The sequence below is a fragment of the Puntigrus tetrazona genome, chromosome 6 (assembly GCF_018831695.1).
Source record: "Puntigrus tetrazona isolate hp1 chromosome 6, ASM1883169v1, whole genome shotgun sequence".
NCBI classification, from domain to species: Eukaryota; Metazoa; Chordata; class Actinopteri; order Cypriniformes; family Cyprinidae; genus Puntigrus; species Puntigrus tetrazona.
The window spans coordinates 3,867,823-3,883,037 of NC_056704.1; the positions used below are offsets into that span (position 1 = coordinate 3,867,823).

Sequence of the window (15,215 nt, forward strand, 5' to 3'; positions counted from 1 at the left end):
AATGTTTTCAAAAGCCTATGAGATTCCTGTTTAAATATGCACACTTATTTAAAATTTGCTGTTAAATCTTAGCATAAAGTCACACATACTACAACCTAAAGAGGTACTTTTTTTAACAGTACACAGAAACGCCTTTTACTTTAAAACATGTTTTGTTTTGTTTTTTAAATCAAAGCTTTGATAATGTTAACAATTTAGAATATGGTAGTCTTTAAATATGGTACAGTGCGCTTCACAGTCATAAATAATTTCAATCAAATTAATCAGGAAAGCAATTAAAAATAGAACATTTTTTATTTCTGCACAGGTCAAACATATGACATTTAACATCCAACCCAGAAAACACAAAACCTCTGCATTGGCTTATTTAACAGCAAATAGCTACATTCTACATAAAAGACGATACCAAGATTAAAGTAACGCAAATCAAATCTCTTAAAAATCCAGAAAAGAAACGGTTGAAGTGGTTTCAGAAAAGTAAACATCAAAGTCTGCGTTCATTGTGCACATTCATTCCAAAAAAACAAAAACAAACGAAAAATAGAAAAACATAACAGCTAAAAATTTAGAAGCAAAACAAGAGGATGATCTTAAATATACCTTTGGGGAAAAACAGTTATGCGAGACAATTTCCATTTGACTCACAACAACCATTTAGGCACAGACAGAAAGCAACTTCCATCCTGATGTATAATTTCCTGAAACTAGTGGTGAATCAAAACCATGCTAATTCTGTTACTGAGGTGCAGTTCAAAAGGCAAAATGAACACCAAACAGTATAAAATCTCAAAAGGTTTGGAGCAAAAAAGTGTCAACTCAGCTAAATTACAGAAATGACTTAACCATTTGAATGAGCATCTGTACATTTCTGTGCAGGGAGTGCAAGCGTGTTATGTTTATCTGTACGTGTAGTCTGTGGTATTGGCTCCACTGCTGTAGCCGCCCAGGTTGGGGTAGGCACTCTGGGTGAAGCTATAACTCTGAGTTGTTGTTCCAGGTGGCCCAAACGTTGCTGTACCAGGTGGTCCACTGTATGCTATTAAACAAAAAATAAATAAATATAATAATAATAAAACGAGAGTTTCAGATAGTTGTGGCTTAAAACAAAGTACTTAACAGCATTCAAAAACTCACCTGCATAATTGAAATCAGGTGGTCCTCCCATTCCAATGCCAGGCCCTTGATATCCATAGCCGTAGTCTGGTCCAACAAGAGGAGCTTGTTGATTTGTTGTTTTGCTCTGAGTCTGATTCTGGCCCTGGACCTGATTGACGGGCTTTTTGAACTGTGAATAGGATTGGGTGTACTGGTTATAATAGCCAGTCACTGGCGGTGGGACAGCCTGGTAGGTGGCCGTGCTGACGGTGGAGGTCACAGACGAGTCTTCCTGTGGATTCATGGCTGTGCTGGAGTTGGGGTCAGACTGGGCTGGGGTCAGTTCAGCAGTAGTGGTGGAGCCTGGAGACACAAACGGATAGAGATTAAAAGTTAAGATGACATCCACATTAGAAAAGCAGGTAACATGCATTTCTTTTTGGATAACATTTAACAAATTCATCTATAAAAATAAGCTCTAATGGGCTTACTGAAACATCTTTTTTGTTGTAACATTGTACGTTTTAATTTTTTTGATGATCATAAAAAAAATAAATAATACACTAACAATGAAAATCGATTTTTTTTTTTTTTTTACAGATGATTCACACAAGTACAATTTCTAGATTGGAACAAAACCAGATATATTGTGACCAGATAAAGTGTGACAGTTAAACATTAAAATAATATTTTTGTTCAGTTCTAATAAGCATTCTTTGTGCATGTAGAAGGATTTTCTTCTACTTCCATAGCTTTTAAAATGATAATCAAACCATGCAAATTTTTTTTTGTTTTGTACCTGCAAACTTGCCAGTGTTGAATCCTCTGCCTCTACCTCTGCCTCGTCCTCTACCTCGACTGCCTGTACTGTAAGATACTCCAGCCATACCAAAGCCCTAAAGAAGAAAAAAAAAAAAAAAAAAACTTTAGACCAAGGAAAACAAAATTAGAAAATAAAGAGGCCAAGAAAAAAAAAAAAAAAAAAAAAAAAAAAAAAAAAAAAAAAAATCACACTGCCATTACCATAGGAGGAAATCTCTTTTTCTTGAGCGGGTCTGCAGGAGAATCTTCTGGAAAAAGCTGTTCTAATGCTGCGAGTGCTGCGTTGGCTTTGGCCAATTTCTTATTTGATCCAGAGCCCTGGAATTTCTGCCCATCAACCTCCACCTGAAAGAAAACATGCACATGAGAACAATAAACCATCATATTTAAAGCGAGAGCAACAGCACGAAAATCATATATTTAAATAATAGCACTGTCCTTGTGCTTTTTTTCCAGGAGGCCACCATTAGAAACAAGAGTGAAGGCAACAAAGAAAAAAGTGGATTACTGTGCTTCTGTGGATACATTCTTTTATCTTCATATTCCTGTGAGTCATACAAATTCAACCTACACGGGCTCACAGGTATCTGAAGATAGAAACAATATTGCTGTAGCTGCAGTACAATTTTTTCACAAAAGTGAATACAACCATAAATGGATAATACTTTCATGAGTATTAAAAATTGAAGTGACAGCATATCAGCAGAATTAATGTGCCACATCACCTATTAACTAAAAACACGGGAAGCAGGGATGTTAGTCCCTCTACAGTAATAAATATACAGAGCTGTCATGTTTGTAGATTGCCAGGCAATTCTTTGAATATTTATATCAATACTCTTATAATTGCAGATATGCTACTTACTTGCTCAGACGATATATTCAGCATATACACCTCGTAAGACTTTTTGCTTACTATCAGTGATGCTACAGCAAGTCAGATCTGTTGTAACCATACTTGAACCTCAATCACATTCAGAGCTTTAACATTTTCCTCCGCACTGGTTTCCTCCGTTTTATGTTTGAAACAAGTTAAGAGTAAGAACTTTGAAAAGACAGTTAAGAATATCAAAGTCTACTTCTAATAACACATTGTGTTCAAAAAAGACACATGAAACATGGATATTATTGAAACAATTTATTCGTATAACCAATTACTGTTGAGTTGCTCATGTTGACTTTGACCAGGTTCCTAAAGAAAGGAAAAAGGGCCGTTTTAATAACGGAATACTACACATTTATGATGAGCTGTTGATGAATTACTGCTAATATCCGTTTTGATAGTTTCTTTAGTGTTGTTTTTTATATACCGCTTGAATTTTATTCCTGATGGTCTTTCTACATGATTTTGGGTTGCACAAATAGCAACAAGAACGTCATATTTTTTGGACTTCCGTAGCCTCTATTGACCCTCGTCACAGGCATACTGCTCATATAAACAGTAACTAATTCAGTATTTTGATTTTACAATAATTGGGTAATTAATCAAAAATGGATTTTCCGTCTTCAGTGTGATTCAATCATTAAGTAATCATTTTAGTATGCCAATTAAAGCTCAAGACACATTTCTTAGCATTGAATAATTTTTAATAGATGTTTTTGTGAAAACTGTGAAACATTTGTTTAGACACCTTGTTCAGTCACTATGCAGTGCACCACTGCTTCCTCACTAGGTGCCTCCCTATGTTCAATAGAGAAGGTGAAAAATGTCATGATGGATTTAGCTGTTACTCATTTCCCAGTACAACTCCAGCTCCAGCAGAGAGCGATATTGGCATCCCTGTGACTGGGGGAACATTTGCATGAATTTTCATTGTGACATTTAAAGTACGAGGACACTGGCTCAAAACAAACTGGCTTTAGTCAACATGCCTAACCTCAATGGTGAAGGTCTTGTCGTTGAAGCGTCCCTTCACAGAGGTTAGTTCATATTTTAGACTTCTCCGCTTCTCGTTGAGCTCCATGACGGGATTCTTGCCATGTTTGGTGAGGATGGGGCCACCCTGCAAGACGAAGTGGAGGCAATCATGCCAAACCGATTTTCTACAAGTCTACAAAAGGCATCAAGCCCCAAAGCTATTCGAGAAGGAACCGATTTTTGGATGCTAACCTCATTGCCATCATCAGACCCCGTAGGAGTGGTTTCATCTGACCCGGTGACCGCAGACGCAGCAACTGACTGGCTCTTATTTTCTTCCGCAGGCTTAGCCTCCGAGGGCAAGGGTACACCTAATGCTTGCAGAACCTGTGATGTGGACATAGCATAAACAACAACTGAAATTCACACAATGTTTATTATTTTACACTTATTATAGACTTATTACTGTGTAACAGCTACACGTGGCATCTTTCGAACTTGAGACTATCAGCTGACTCACTTTCTGGGCAACATGAAGCTTGGCGCTGCGTTTGGAGGGGCCTGTAGCCTCATAAGTTACCCCATCCACCTCTACAGCCATTGTGAACTGAGGCTCATGTTCAGGCCCAGTCTGTGATGCCAATCTGTAGAGGGTTCCAGGCCGCAGCTGGTTGAGCTTCATCAGGGCATTTGCTGGCTCACGCCTTTCTGCTAAAAAAACAACAACAAGTGTTATGGTAAAATAATACGGCTGACTTTGTTTATACACTACGTATTTCACAATGAGATTTGCTGTATTTTTGTACTATATATTTAATATTGCATTAGTGCAGGGTAACATAAGAGAATAATTAAAAAACAACAAACAGATGCATACCTTTTCTCGGAAACTTTGGCCTCATTTCAAGATCACCAGCATCATAAACTTCCCTTGGCCTCTTTACTGGAATATCAGCAACTGCTATTTAATTAAATGAAAGAAATCAGGTATGATAAAAGGTTAACAGAAACAGAAAACATTCAAAATGCTTATTCACTGTTTAGTGAATAGATCAACTCTAGAAAATGATAACAACGAAAACAAACACAACCTATAGAGGCAAACAGGTTAAACCGTTTTTAAACACTAGAAAAAGCCACTTAGGTACCTCTGTTATGTTCACTGAGCATTCTAGCAGCTTTTGAATTGAGGCGGTCCATTCCAAGAACTTTGTAAAGCTGCCCAAAAGCTGACAGTCTTAAGGCAAACTAGAGGCGAGAGGAAAGCAACAAATTAAATGATAAATTACTATAGTTTTTTTCCAAGGTTGTAAAAGTTTCAGCTGTAATAACCATATTATCCGGCCCAAGTCTACTTTCATGTTGCTGTACTTTTTATTTCAATCATTAAAACAAACGTTCGCAAAGTTTGTAAAAACTTTTGTGAGAAACAGAAAGAAAAGGAATTGTGCACCCATTACCACAGAACTCCTGATACATATTTGAAAAGATGAGTGCAAATCATAAATAAATAATTCTGTCTTTGAAGTACAGTAATAATGAACAGTTTTATAGAAAACTGATATAGAAAAGATATGGGTTTACAATAACACTGGGCCAAGTGAATAATGACAGTTTTCATTTATATACACATATAATTACTAGACCAATACACTGCATAAAAATCAAAGTGTAGTGTCAGATTGCAAGTAACCTGTGCACTCTGGGTAATGTCTTCTCTCTGCTGCAATGTAAGATAGGCGCCAGCATCAGTGCTGTCTCGCTCACAGGGATCAGAAATGCCTGGACCATCTGTCAAGAGGAGTCATGCTCAGTAGATGACTTAAAACACCAAAATATGCTCAATCACTCAGAAACAGACAATGCTTTATTTCAGTCTTTACCCTCCATTAGTATCCCTGAGGCTAGACACTCCAGAACTCTCCGAAACGCCTCTCCGGGTCCCAGAAGCCTCTCGCTGGTTGAAATAGCCTTCTGACAGAGCAGCTCAAGAATCTATATAAAATTATTAAAGATATACACAGAAATATATATCACCTACAAAAATCACTCTAAAAATCCTTTTAAAAGCCTAATTGTAAAGTTAAATGTATTTGTTCTTGTTTTTGAGGTGGACCCACCCATCCTTTGAGAGGGGCCCACGTTGAAACACGGGTACACAAGTCCCGCAGGATCCGAATCACGATGACACACGACTCAAGCATGGACACTTTAGCCTGTTAACCCAACAAATAGCAAACCAGTCAATACATCGTCACGCATCTTCAAAGAACTTCTAGATGCTTTTTTAGAGGACGTTTTGTATGAAGCAGATCAATCTGGCCAAATTATAGGTTCTGACCAATAACGGACAAATTGCCACCTGGGAAATATACATCTGGTATTTAAACGGACACAGGTAATGCGCAATTCAGTTTAAAGCAATTATTGACGTTTCAAAATTCAAACAGCCTTAAAAAGCACTTTTCAGAGAAGCTCAATTGGCAAATATGTATTTTCCCCAGGTTAAAGGTCAGATTAAGTTACAAGTCGACTTTTAGACAAATAAAGACGGGATGCAAACCTGGAACCACTTGGCCTGGCGGAGAGACGCCAGAGAAGCCAGGCATTTCTGCCTGTCCAGAGCGTCCTGCGGAGAGCTTTCCGCGCACGGTTCTAGTGACGAATGGAGTAAGAAGACAAGGTACAGTTTGACCAAGGGGGGTTCTGTCGTCTGGCCAGGGGCAGACGCAGTGTTCCCATGCCCACAAGCAAGAGGAAGAGGGGGAACTGTTCGGGAAGTGATCTAACAAAGTTTAATCTGTTTAATCAGTGATTAATCTTCTTTAAATTACTGTTTCTATAGACATTTCACCCTCCTCTTTTGCAGGCCAACTGCGTCCCCCCTTCCGAGACAGAGAGTTTCCAGTTGGTCAAAAGTCCAGCGCCCCTAAAATTGACAAACTAGAAGGCTTGGTTGAGAAAGTCAATTTGCAACCACAGGCAACAAAAGCAATTCCTTAATTTAAATAAAATAGGTTGTGTATAGGGTAAATACTGCAGCAAAATACAAGTGAAATCTGTTCTACGTGAACAGATTACTACTTAAGCACAAAAAGAAATGTTTCAATAAATTTAAGCTAAATGCAATTATCTGAAACTGGTATAAAAAAACAAAAAACAAAAAACAAAACAAAACAAAAATATCCCCAAAAAACCCTAACTCTTCTTGTACAAAAAGTAAATCTATAAATCTAGTAGTTTATTTTTGCTGCAATGCAAACCCTTTTGTATCGCTTTAGAGGTGACGTTCGGGAATTTTAACGGTCAACAGTAAAATGCTGAACAACAGCGAAGACAATACTTGCAACATTTCGAAATGCTGAAAGCACCCAGTATTTGGCTCAGAAGTCATTTGATGCAGCAGGACTTTTTATTTTTTGCACTCCTCCGATGCACTGAAGGTCTTTTAGGTCCAAAAGTAAAGAGAGTGAGATCATACCTCCAGATGCCTCTTTTTCAACCTGCTCCCTGACCACGGGTGAGGTCAGATGGATGATCAGTTTCAGACTGGGCTCTGTCGGGCTAGAAACAATAATAGCAGCATCTTGGATGGATGGAGTGATGACGTATTTCTCCTCAGTAACATCCTTTCATAAAAAAAAAAAAAAAAAAAAAAGAAAAAACGGGCACGTCAGTTTAGCTTTTCATTAATATTGACTGGAAAATAATGCATGGAATATGCATTGATAAACAATACAATACAAGAAAATACTTTACTTCTGCTCCTCACAGCCTTGTTGTCATTTCTGTCAAAAATGTAATACTGCACTACTCCGACTAAGGTCTATTACCCCAAGTTTCAGTGTCAGATAATCTCTCAAATTATTCTAATATGCTGATTTGGCAGTGAAGTTTCTAATCGCTATCAGTATTGAAACCGGTCATTCCAGGTGTGCTGCATAATATTTTTATACTAATCGTTTGAGGCCATTTCACAATTTCAACCATCATACATTAACTAGCAACAACTACCCCCTTCCTCTTCTCATCAGAGACATGAGATGCACTACTAAACAGTCTCTCGCTATCTTTGCACAGCACTGCTGACACGTTTGCTGCATTAATTGTTCGGTACAATTTACTCCCATTAGGCTAATTTCAGTTGCCAAACATTCGGTGCGTCCCCAATCAATAATTATACAAATGAATAAATCAAAAAGGGGTGAAAAAAAAAAAAAAAAAAAACCTTTATGAATTCCGAGAGTTTTCCGGAGATCAGCCTGAGCAGAGAACTGGTAGGTACATCCCTGGAGAGCAACACCAACTCTAACTCCAAGTCATCTTTCAGCAGAAGTCCTTTAGCCACCAGGCCCACTCTCAAAACACCACGCAGTTTACTTGAAGCACTGCAGAAAAAAACAGCACAGAATCTGAGTATAAGTTATATTGCACCGAAACTGCATTATAAATCACCCAGCGACTGCTTAAACAAAACAAAATGCTCACTTCTCTAAGCAACACCCATACCTTTCAGCATCAGTGGGACCGCTTTCTTTCTCATTTAACCAATCAGAGACAGACTTCAGAACACACTCCACATTAGACACCATACTCTGCACTGCATCCAGCTGCTCCGCTGACGGGTACACCGTTGTGTGCTTGGCCTTTACATAGCGATCCTCATTCACAAACGTCCGCTGAGGTGGTGGCCTCATTGGCGGAAGCTGCAGAGTAAAATAAGTAAAAATTACTTAAGACACCTGATTCAAATCATTGCCTTTGCAGATTGTACTTCCTCTGTTCATGCGTTCTCAACGTGGTCTCAGATTATTTTAGGCAGACAATGATGGGTGCAAATATTAGCTGTATCATTTTAACAAAACATGAGAACTAGTCTCCCAGAGAGAGAGAGAAAAGGGGGAACAAGAAATCTGCATTGTAAATCTAATATACATCGGAGTAACATACGTCCTCTGGGTGCAGATTCTCCTCTTCCCACTTCCTGTACTCAACAACGTATTGGTTGTACTGCCTGAGGTCCTCTTCATAACACAAGCAGTCGTACCAATAACGCAACTCTTCATACCTGCAACAAGAATCGTTTCATTGCATTTTTATATATCAGACATGCCCAAAAAGTTGGCCTTTGATGACTTTTGATTTGGCCCACAATGTAAATATTACAAGACGAAGAAAAAATGCCATTAAGCTTACGTTTTATTTCAAATTTTTGTTAACAAGTTCCATTGTACTACTGAAATGTAAAACACTGAATTTGATTTAAAAAATGATTTACAATAAAAAAAAATAAAATAAAAATCTGTGCTGGGAAATGATTAACCTAACATCTAAACGGTTTTTTATATATAATATTTGCATGATTAATGTGTATATTTATTATGTAAATATAAAGACACAAATACACTATATATGTTCAAAATATTTACATGTATTAACATGTTTATATTTGTATATATATTTCATAAATAAACATATTTTGGATGTGACTAATGACGCTAGTCCAGCACACACCGCAACATTTAATTTTTGTCTATGCCCTTCAATTAAGTTTGTTTTGTCACCTGTTATACGCATACATTTTAATCAGCTTATTCAATTTATGACAATTTCATTAAAAAAAAAAAAAAAGCACTGAATTTGGAGGTCCTCATCTTTTAACCAGTAAGTTTCCCAAATATTTTTCCATGAAACTTGCATAAAAAATAGAATAAAATCAGCATAAAGCCATTTCTAGCTTTCCCCAAATTCATCATTATATTAAAAATAAATTAATATAAAGCCTTGAAATCACAATTATAACATCATCTATATAGAGGATTTCTTTATGAGCATGAGAAACATGCTAGGAGTGCTCTAAACACAACAATTTTGAAAGTAGGGGGTGTTTTACCGGTCGTAGTCCTGCGGATGGAGGCGGTAACCCTCCTGCATGAGATTATCCCAGTACAGCAGCTCCTCATAGGCCTTATGCTCATCCCAGGCAGGTGGTGGTCGAGGAGGAAGAGGTCCTTCCCTCCGCCTCGGAAAATTCCCCATTTGAGCCATGTTCTTCAAACAATCACCTGTGCGCAAATTGCACAACGTTCATAGTAAATAAAAGATCCACATCAAAGCACTCTTGAAGTTATCAAGTTAACAAGCCAGTCAATTAATGGCTCCCGACGCACTTCGTATTAAAACTGAAACTTCGTAAAGCTGCAAAAAAATAAACCTTAATCAAAATAAAACATCTATCACGTCTGTACAACACACGCTAGCACGCGCACGGAGAGTCATTTGAATATAACGAATTACGCGAAAACATAGATCCTTATTTAGCAGCACGGCTGCTAGTACAAACAAAATGTGTAGACGTCTTTAAAATCGCATTGACTTTAATTTCGGGTGTCCGTGTGTTTCTTCGCAGAGGTAAACAAATTTGTTGTACTCACCATTCACTCAGTTTACTCAATGGAAGCGTAATAAGCTCCACTTCCGGGCCATGCGCTGACCCCGCTGCGCATGCGCATTCAAATTTCGCCTTAACTAGAGGAGACATGAGGAACTATTGATTTTTTTTTACACCTCGAGAAAAGAACGTATACACACCCTGCAGGAATAGTCCCTTGGTCGTTCCTATTATTTATAAATTATTCCGAAAAACCCGTATCACACTATTTAATGACAGTTTACCTTTATAAATAAGGCCTACAACATCTTGAATAACTGATTAATTAAAATTGATACCTAATCAGTGATCGATTAAAAGTACTGGATATCGTTGTTCTGGCTTTTGGAATTTTCTGTTTGTTCATTTATTTGGCTTCATGCATCAATAAATACATACATAAAAACAAACTGATTTCACAGCAACAGAAATAAAATTCAGTACGCTTGTACTATTATTATAATGCTTTTTAATGTAAGATAAAACATTAAAAGCCTCCAGAAAATTGGAGGGTTAACACAAGAAATAAATTATACAATAATATGAACATTATTATTCACATGATCTTTTTTGCACAATAACATATATGCATATATCCCTTCTGTGAGGGAAATAAAGTTCACCACATAAAACATTTTATCTCACAGTTAATATATTGTTGATGATCATGCTGTACAAAATCTGATTAGCTGAACATTTCAGTAGAACAGAGATTAAAATGTTTTTTTGTGCCTCCTATCACTATCATGTCGGTTTTCATGCCCAGGGCTGTCATCGTAGGGAACAACTAGAGAAACATGAAAAACCCCATTAGCTACAACACTGGCTGAATGAACGCTTCAGCTACTATTTGCTTATTTTCTGTATTAAAAGGCACAAGAAACCAAATAATTGCCGTTCTCTGTTCTACTGGCATGGATGTTTCCAGCCAAAACCTTATAATTAGTGCTTTACAGGGAGTAATAGGAATGTCCATCTCATGCTTTATTTATCTTTGTGCAAATCTGCTTAAATAAATACATTCTTAGCATAGAGAGTGCAGTACATGCTGTAATGAAGGGGCCCGGTAGAGCTGACTGACACCGAGTAGGCCTCCTGTTTTTATTAATGCACACTCAGATTCAGACTCTACTGACAGGATTCTTCTCAGAGCTGGGGAAGGAATGGATCTCCCAGCAGCGAAAAGTGCTTTCTTTAAAGTCTTTTGGCCGTTTGGTGATGAAGTAAATCTTTTGGAGGACGGAACGCCGAAGAAGAATGTACACCCATGGGTCCAGTATCTGGTTCCAGGATGCTATCCGCACTCCCATTATCATTAGGGTCTTAAAGGTGGCAAGGTCCTCTCCAATAGAGCCCTCGTATGAATGTTTCACTGTAATTAGGCCAACAATCTAAAGTAAAGAGACAAAGACAAAACACCATGAAGATTATGACAAAATATCTAGGTCTAAGAAATCCATGGTCCAGTCTATTGAAATACTAATTGCTTTCTGGTGTGTGTGTGTGTGTGTATGTATATATACATCCCCTCTTTGTAGAATAAGTAGCTTTCTGTTGATTTGTTTAAACTTTTGCACTGTCCACAGATTCAAACCGTCCTCAAAAGTTCTCAAGTTGTTGGAAATGCACAAAATAGGTCACAGAAACATTTACTTTGTGGCTATTTGAGATGCCTTCTTTTCTTCTACTTTTAAGCACGTTTGCATGGCAGAAAAGGTTTTTTGTTGCCAAAGTCTTGTCAAGTTTGGGCAATGACTTCAAAGACTGCCAACATAAAAACGCAAGAAATCTGAGTGCAAATGTAGTCAATTACTCTATAAATGAACCCAAGTTGTCCACTGAAGATCAACTTCCTATATCGTCTTTACATTTATTGTATGTTGCTATATGCATATGCCCCATTTAAATTAAATGCACATATAATTTTTATATTTGTGCTTGGTTTTCACTGATTGAGTGAGCTTTCTTTACTTAATTTCTTTCAAGTTTTCATGTTTGTAGTGGTTTTAGTTTTAATATTATGCCAGCATATATAATGGGGCCACTAACCCCACTAACCGGCTTTTGAATTATTGCAACTGCTCATACTCACCAGAAGAGGGCTCCAGCAGATACAAGATGTGACCATTATGCCTACAAGTTGCACCACCATCTCAATATCATGCGATCTAGCTGATCGACGGTTACATGGTTTTTTTCGTATCCTTGCTAACACTAGCGTCAGTCCACTTATGGTGTTACACACCAAAGCAACAGCAAGGGATGTCAACCCCAGTCCTGAGAACAACATCACAAAGGCCACGTCTGCCTTCTCTGTGTCCTCCAGAACTTTAATGAAACACCAGGTTCCTGGATACTGGTAGGTATATGAACCCAGCTGAAAGCAGGGCAGAAGAGCAACGCAAAGAGCTGCTAACCAGATAACAGAAAGTGAGAGCTTAGTCCTTGTGATTGTAACCAGAGATGCATGGAGCAGTGGCTTTGTCACCCCCAGACACCTCTCAGCTGCCATGGCACAACCAAGAAAGAGCGGACACAGTCCAAAAAACACCATGCTGCCTCCTAGAAACTGGCATAATGGGTCCGCCCGGTTGTATTCTTCAGAGGGTACACCTCCAGAAAGATACAGCCTCATGACTATTGAACCAGGTATGACATGTCCCACAAAGTCCGTGGCTACCAAAGAGCTGGCAAACAGGAGAAACGCTTTGGATCGTCGACGTAGACGGGCATATGCATTTGCCAGGATGAATAAAGCCACGATGTTAGACAGGATCCCCAGGGTCATCGAGAGCATCGCAGCTATAGGCCCGCTAAGGATAGGTCTCTCCGAGGTGACATTTTCAGCTAATGATGGAGAGGTCGGCGGTCCTTCCCATTGACTGTCATTGGAGAATGGGCTGAGTGGCACAGCGCCTGATGAATTGCAGTGATGCATGGCTAACTCAGAGGAGTGTTTAGCTGCAGGGCTCCCATCTTCATGTAGAGCTGCTGACAGGATGGAGAAATATGTCTTAGAACAGATCGTTTGAAAAACAACGGATTCTAAATGAGTACTATCGCCATTATGTGCAGTTTAAAAGTACAAGCTTTCTCTTTCTTGCTTACTGAATATTTTTAAAAATACAGAGTGCACACACATATACATATGTATATATATATATATATATATATATATATATATATATATATATATATATATATATATATATATATTATTGTGATTGTCATATCACATAGCATGTTTAACGTAGAGAGTACTGTCTATTAATAATCTTTGAAATAAACACTGTAATTTTGCTTTTTATTAACTATTTTGAACCAATGTTGTCCAATCAATTAATGTGTCGAGAAAGAGATAACTTTGAGTAAATGTAGTAGATACATATTTTTTTTCAGATCATCCACATCCAGTGAACAGAATAAGTGCAGCATGTGCACAATAAGTGCAGTTATGCAGCAAAAAAAAAGTAAAAAAAAAAATACAAAACCATTTTGTAGTGTACAGTGATCACCATGGGACTTAAAAAAAAAGCTGATTTTGACCGAATTTAATATACTAACATTATATTACAGTTATAAGTTCGAATCCATATGCCATCCTGTAATGAAACATTGCAATTGTTTACAAATGATGATTTCTATTTTATACTATATTTAAATGGTGAATGAACCATGGCTGGCCAATTTGACTACGAGTCTTTTGGGACATTTTAATTTCATTGACCATTTTAAAACGCACCCCCACCCAACCTTCCTGTACAAACAGGAAATGTATCATCATCCCAAGTAATTTCACAGTCTTTAAACATTTTAAATTTTGTCTCAGAATGACAAATTACATGCATATATCTGTTTTCCATTCAATTGTCGTGCAATTATATGGGAAATAAATAAATGAACACATGAAATATCTATTCAGGGCCACGCCAAACCTTACAGCTGAGAGAAACATGTTCTGACAGAAGCTACTGAGAGCCACAAATCGTTTAAAAACATTCCTCAAGGTTCGTTCGCCTGCATTTGACCCCACAAATGTTATGCTTTCGCCCTGGAATCAACATCTCCCCTGAAGAATGCTACAGTGAGTCATTTCATAGTGAGTCATATTTAGTTGGTTGCAAGCATGCATTTAAAAAGCACCGATCTAGAAAAGATAAAAATCGCATGTTACGACAAAGTTGGACTCCTGTGACACAGCATCTACCTACAACTCGGTAAAGACCAACACAACTGCTTACCTTCGTCAACGAACATCCATTGGGATTAAAGCGTCATGTCAAAAAAAAAAAAGTTAAAAACTTTGTTTGTCCTAAATAATTATATAAACCAAAGTAACTGTTGTTTTTAACCGAAGAAAACGGTCAAAATGAAATTCTGTATTCGATGAAAAACAAGTGAATCGTCATATCCATATATTCCATACGAGCGCATGCCATGTTTACTAAAAGACAAAAGCAGTGCAGGTTCGGCTAGGTTAAAAAAAAATATATTCAAAAATATATTCCACCGGCGGACGCGCGAGCTCGGAGCAGCCGCTTCAGTACAGTGTGTTTCTGCAGGAAACATGCGGGTGGCTATATAACCCCTCCCTGATGAAGCTCACTGCTATAGGTGAGTGTGAATCACCCTTACCTCCGGACTGACACTTGCATTTCTCTGATATAAAGATGGTGATGTTATTTAAAACCTTATTATTATTGTTGTTGTTTTGGAAGAAAACGGGTTAACCAGAAAGGGGGGAAAGCGTATAAGCAAGCCACTAAATTACAAGCGAACAAATTATTGTTGAGCTTCTTATAGTAACTTAATGACAAGTATTCATGCATTAAACACTAATACAGTCATATGATAAAGAAAGATACCTGATTCAGCATTTGCGAAGTCGTTTCTCCCTGCTCTCTTAGGTCTGACCTTGAGCACACTATCAAATGTTCCACTAAACCAGATTCTGGTAGATTGAAGACAGGTGTCTGTGTTTGCTTAATTTTTTTTTTCAAGCTGGCAAAC

General features: G+C 37.8%; 2 protein-coding genes across 6 annotated transcripts; both read right to left on the bottom strand.

Annotated features, from left to right (window-relative positions):
* Positions 1-275: 275 nt before the first annotated feature.
* ilf3a (interleukin enhancer binding factor 3a) lies at positions 276-10,274 on the bottom strand. 4 transcript variants are annotated; one of them, XM_043242095.1, is made up of 19 exons: positions 10,210-10,274; positions 9,669-9,840; positions 8,726-8,843; positions 8,285-8,481; positions 8,004-8,163; positions 7,257-7,404; positions 6,339-6,430; positions 5,896-5,991; positions 5,659-5,770; positions 5,469-5,566; positions 4,924-5,023; positions 4,653-4,733; positions 4,296-4,483; positions 4,028-4,162; positions 3,795-3,920; positions 2,119-2,262; positions 1,895-1,991; positions 1,135-1,458; positions 276-1,036 (listed from the first exon to the last, which is right to left on the bottom strand). In XM_043242095.1, exons 2-19 carry the CDS (start codon positions 9,821-9,823, stop codon positions 897-899), a joined length of 2,511 nt encoding a protein of 836 aa, XP_043098030.1. In that variant the 5' UTR covers positions 9,824-9,840; positions 10,210-10,274; the 3' UTR covers positions 276-896. The 4 variants fall into 4 exon arrangements, with proteins under 4 accessions (XP_043098030.1, XP_043098028.1, XP_043098029.1 ...); XM_043242093.1 differs by having other exon boundaries at positions 4,296-4,486; XM_043242094.1 differs by having other exon boundaries at positions 4,653-4,736.
* Positions 10,275-10,657: 383 nt separating this feature from the next.
* On the bottom strand, positions 10,658-14,744 carry ptger1a (prostaglandin E receptor 1a (subtype EP1)). 2 transcript variants are annotated; one of them, XM_043241310.1, is made up of 3 exons: positions 14,447-14,744; positions 12,298-13,193; positions 10,658-11,596 (listed from the first exon to the last, which is right to left on the bottom strand). In XM_043241310.1, exons 1-3 carry the CDS (start codon positions 14,460-14,462, stop codon positions 11,327-11,329), a joined length of 1,182 nt encoding a protein of 393 aa, XP_043097245.1. In that variant the 5' UTR covers positions 14,463-14,744; the 3' UTR covers positions 10,658-11,326. The 2 variants fall into 2 exon arrangements, with proteins under 2 accessions (XP_043097245.1, XP_043097244.1); XM_043241309.1 differs by having other exon boundaries at positions 12,298-13,196.
* Positions 14,745-15,215: the final 471 nt, after the last annotated feature.

Excerpts from the sequence above, each read along its gene's own strand:
- ilf3a (XM_043242092.1), bottom strand. The coding sequence starts at position 9,823 with ATGGCTCAAATGGGGAATTTTCCGAGGCGGAGGGAAGGACCTCTTCCT. Across the intron at positions 8,164-8,284 it reads GGTCCCACTGATGCTGAAAG|TGCTTCAAGTAAACTGCGTG; the intron begins GTATGGGTGTTG and ends TTTTTTCTGCAG. Across the intron at positions 1,037-1,134 it reads ACCTGATTTCAATTATGCAG|CATACAGTGGACCACCTGGT; the intron begins GTGAGTTTTTGA and ends TTTGTTTAATAG.
- ptger1a (XM_043241309.1), bottom strand. Across the intron at positions 11,597-12,297 it reads TCTGCTGGAGCCCTCTTCTG|ATTGTTGGCCTAATTACAGT; the intron begins GTGAGTATGAGC and ends TCTTTACTTTAG.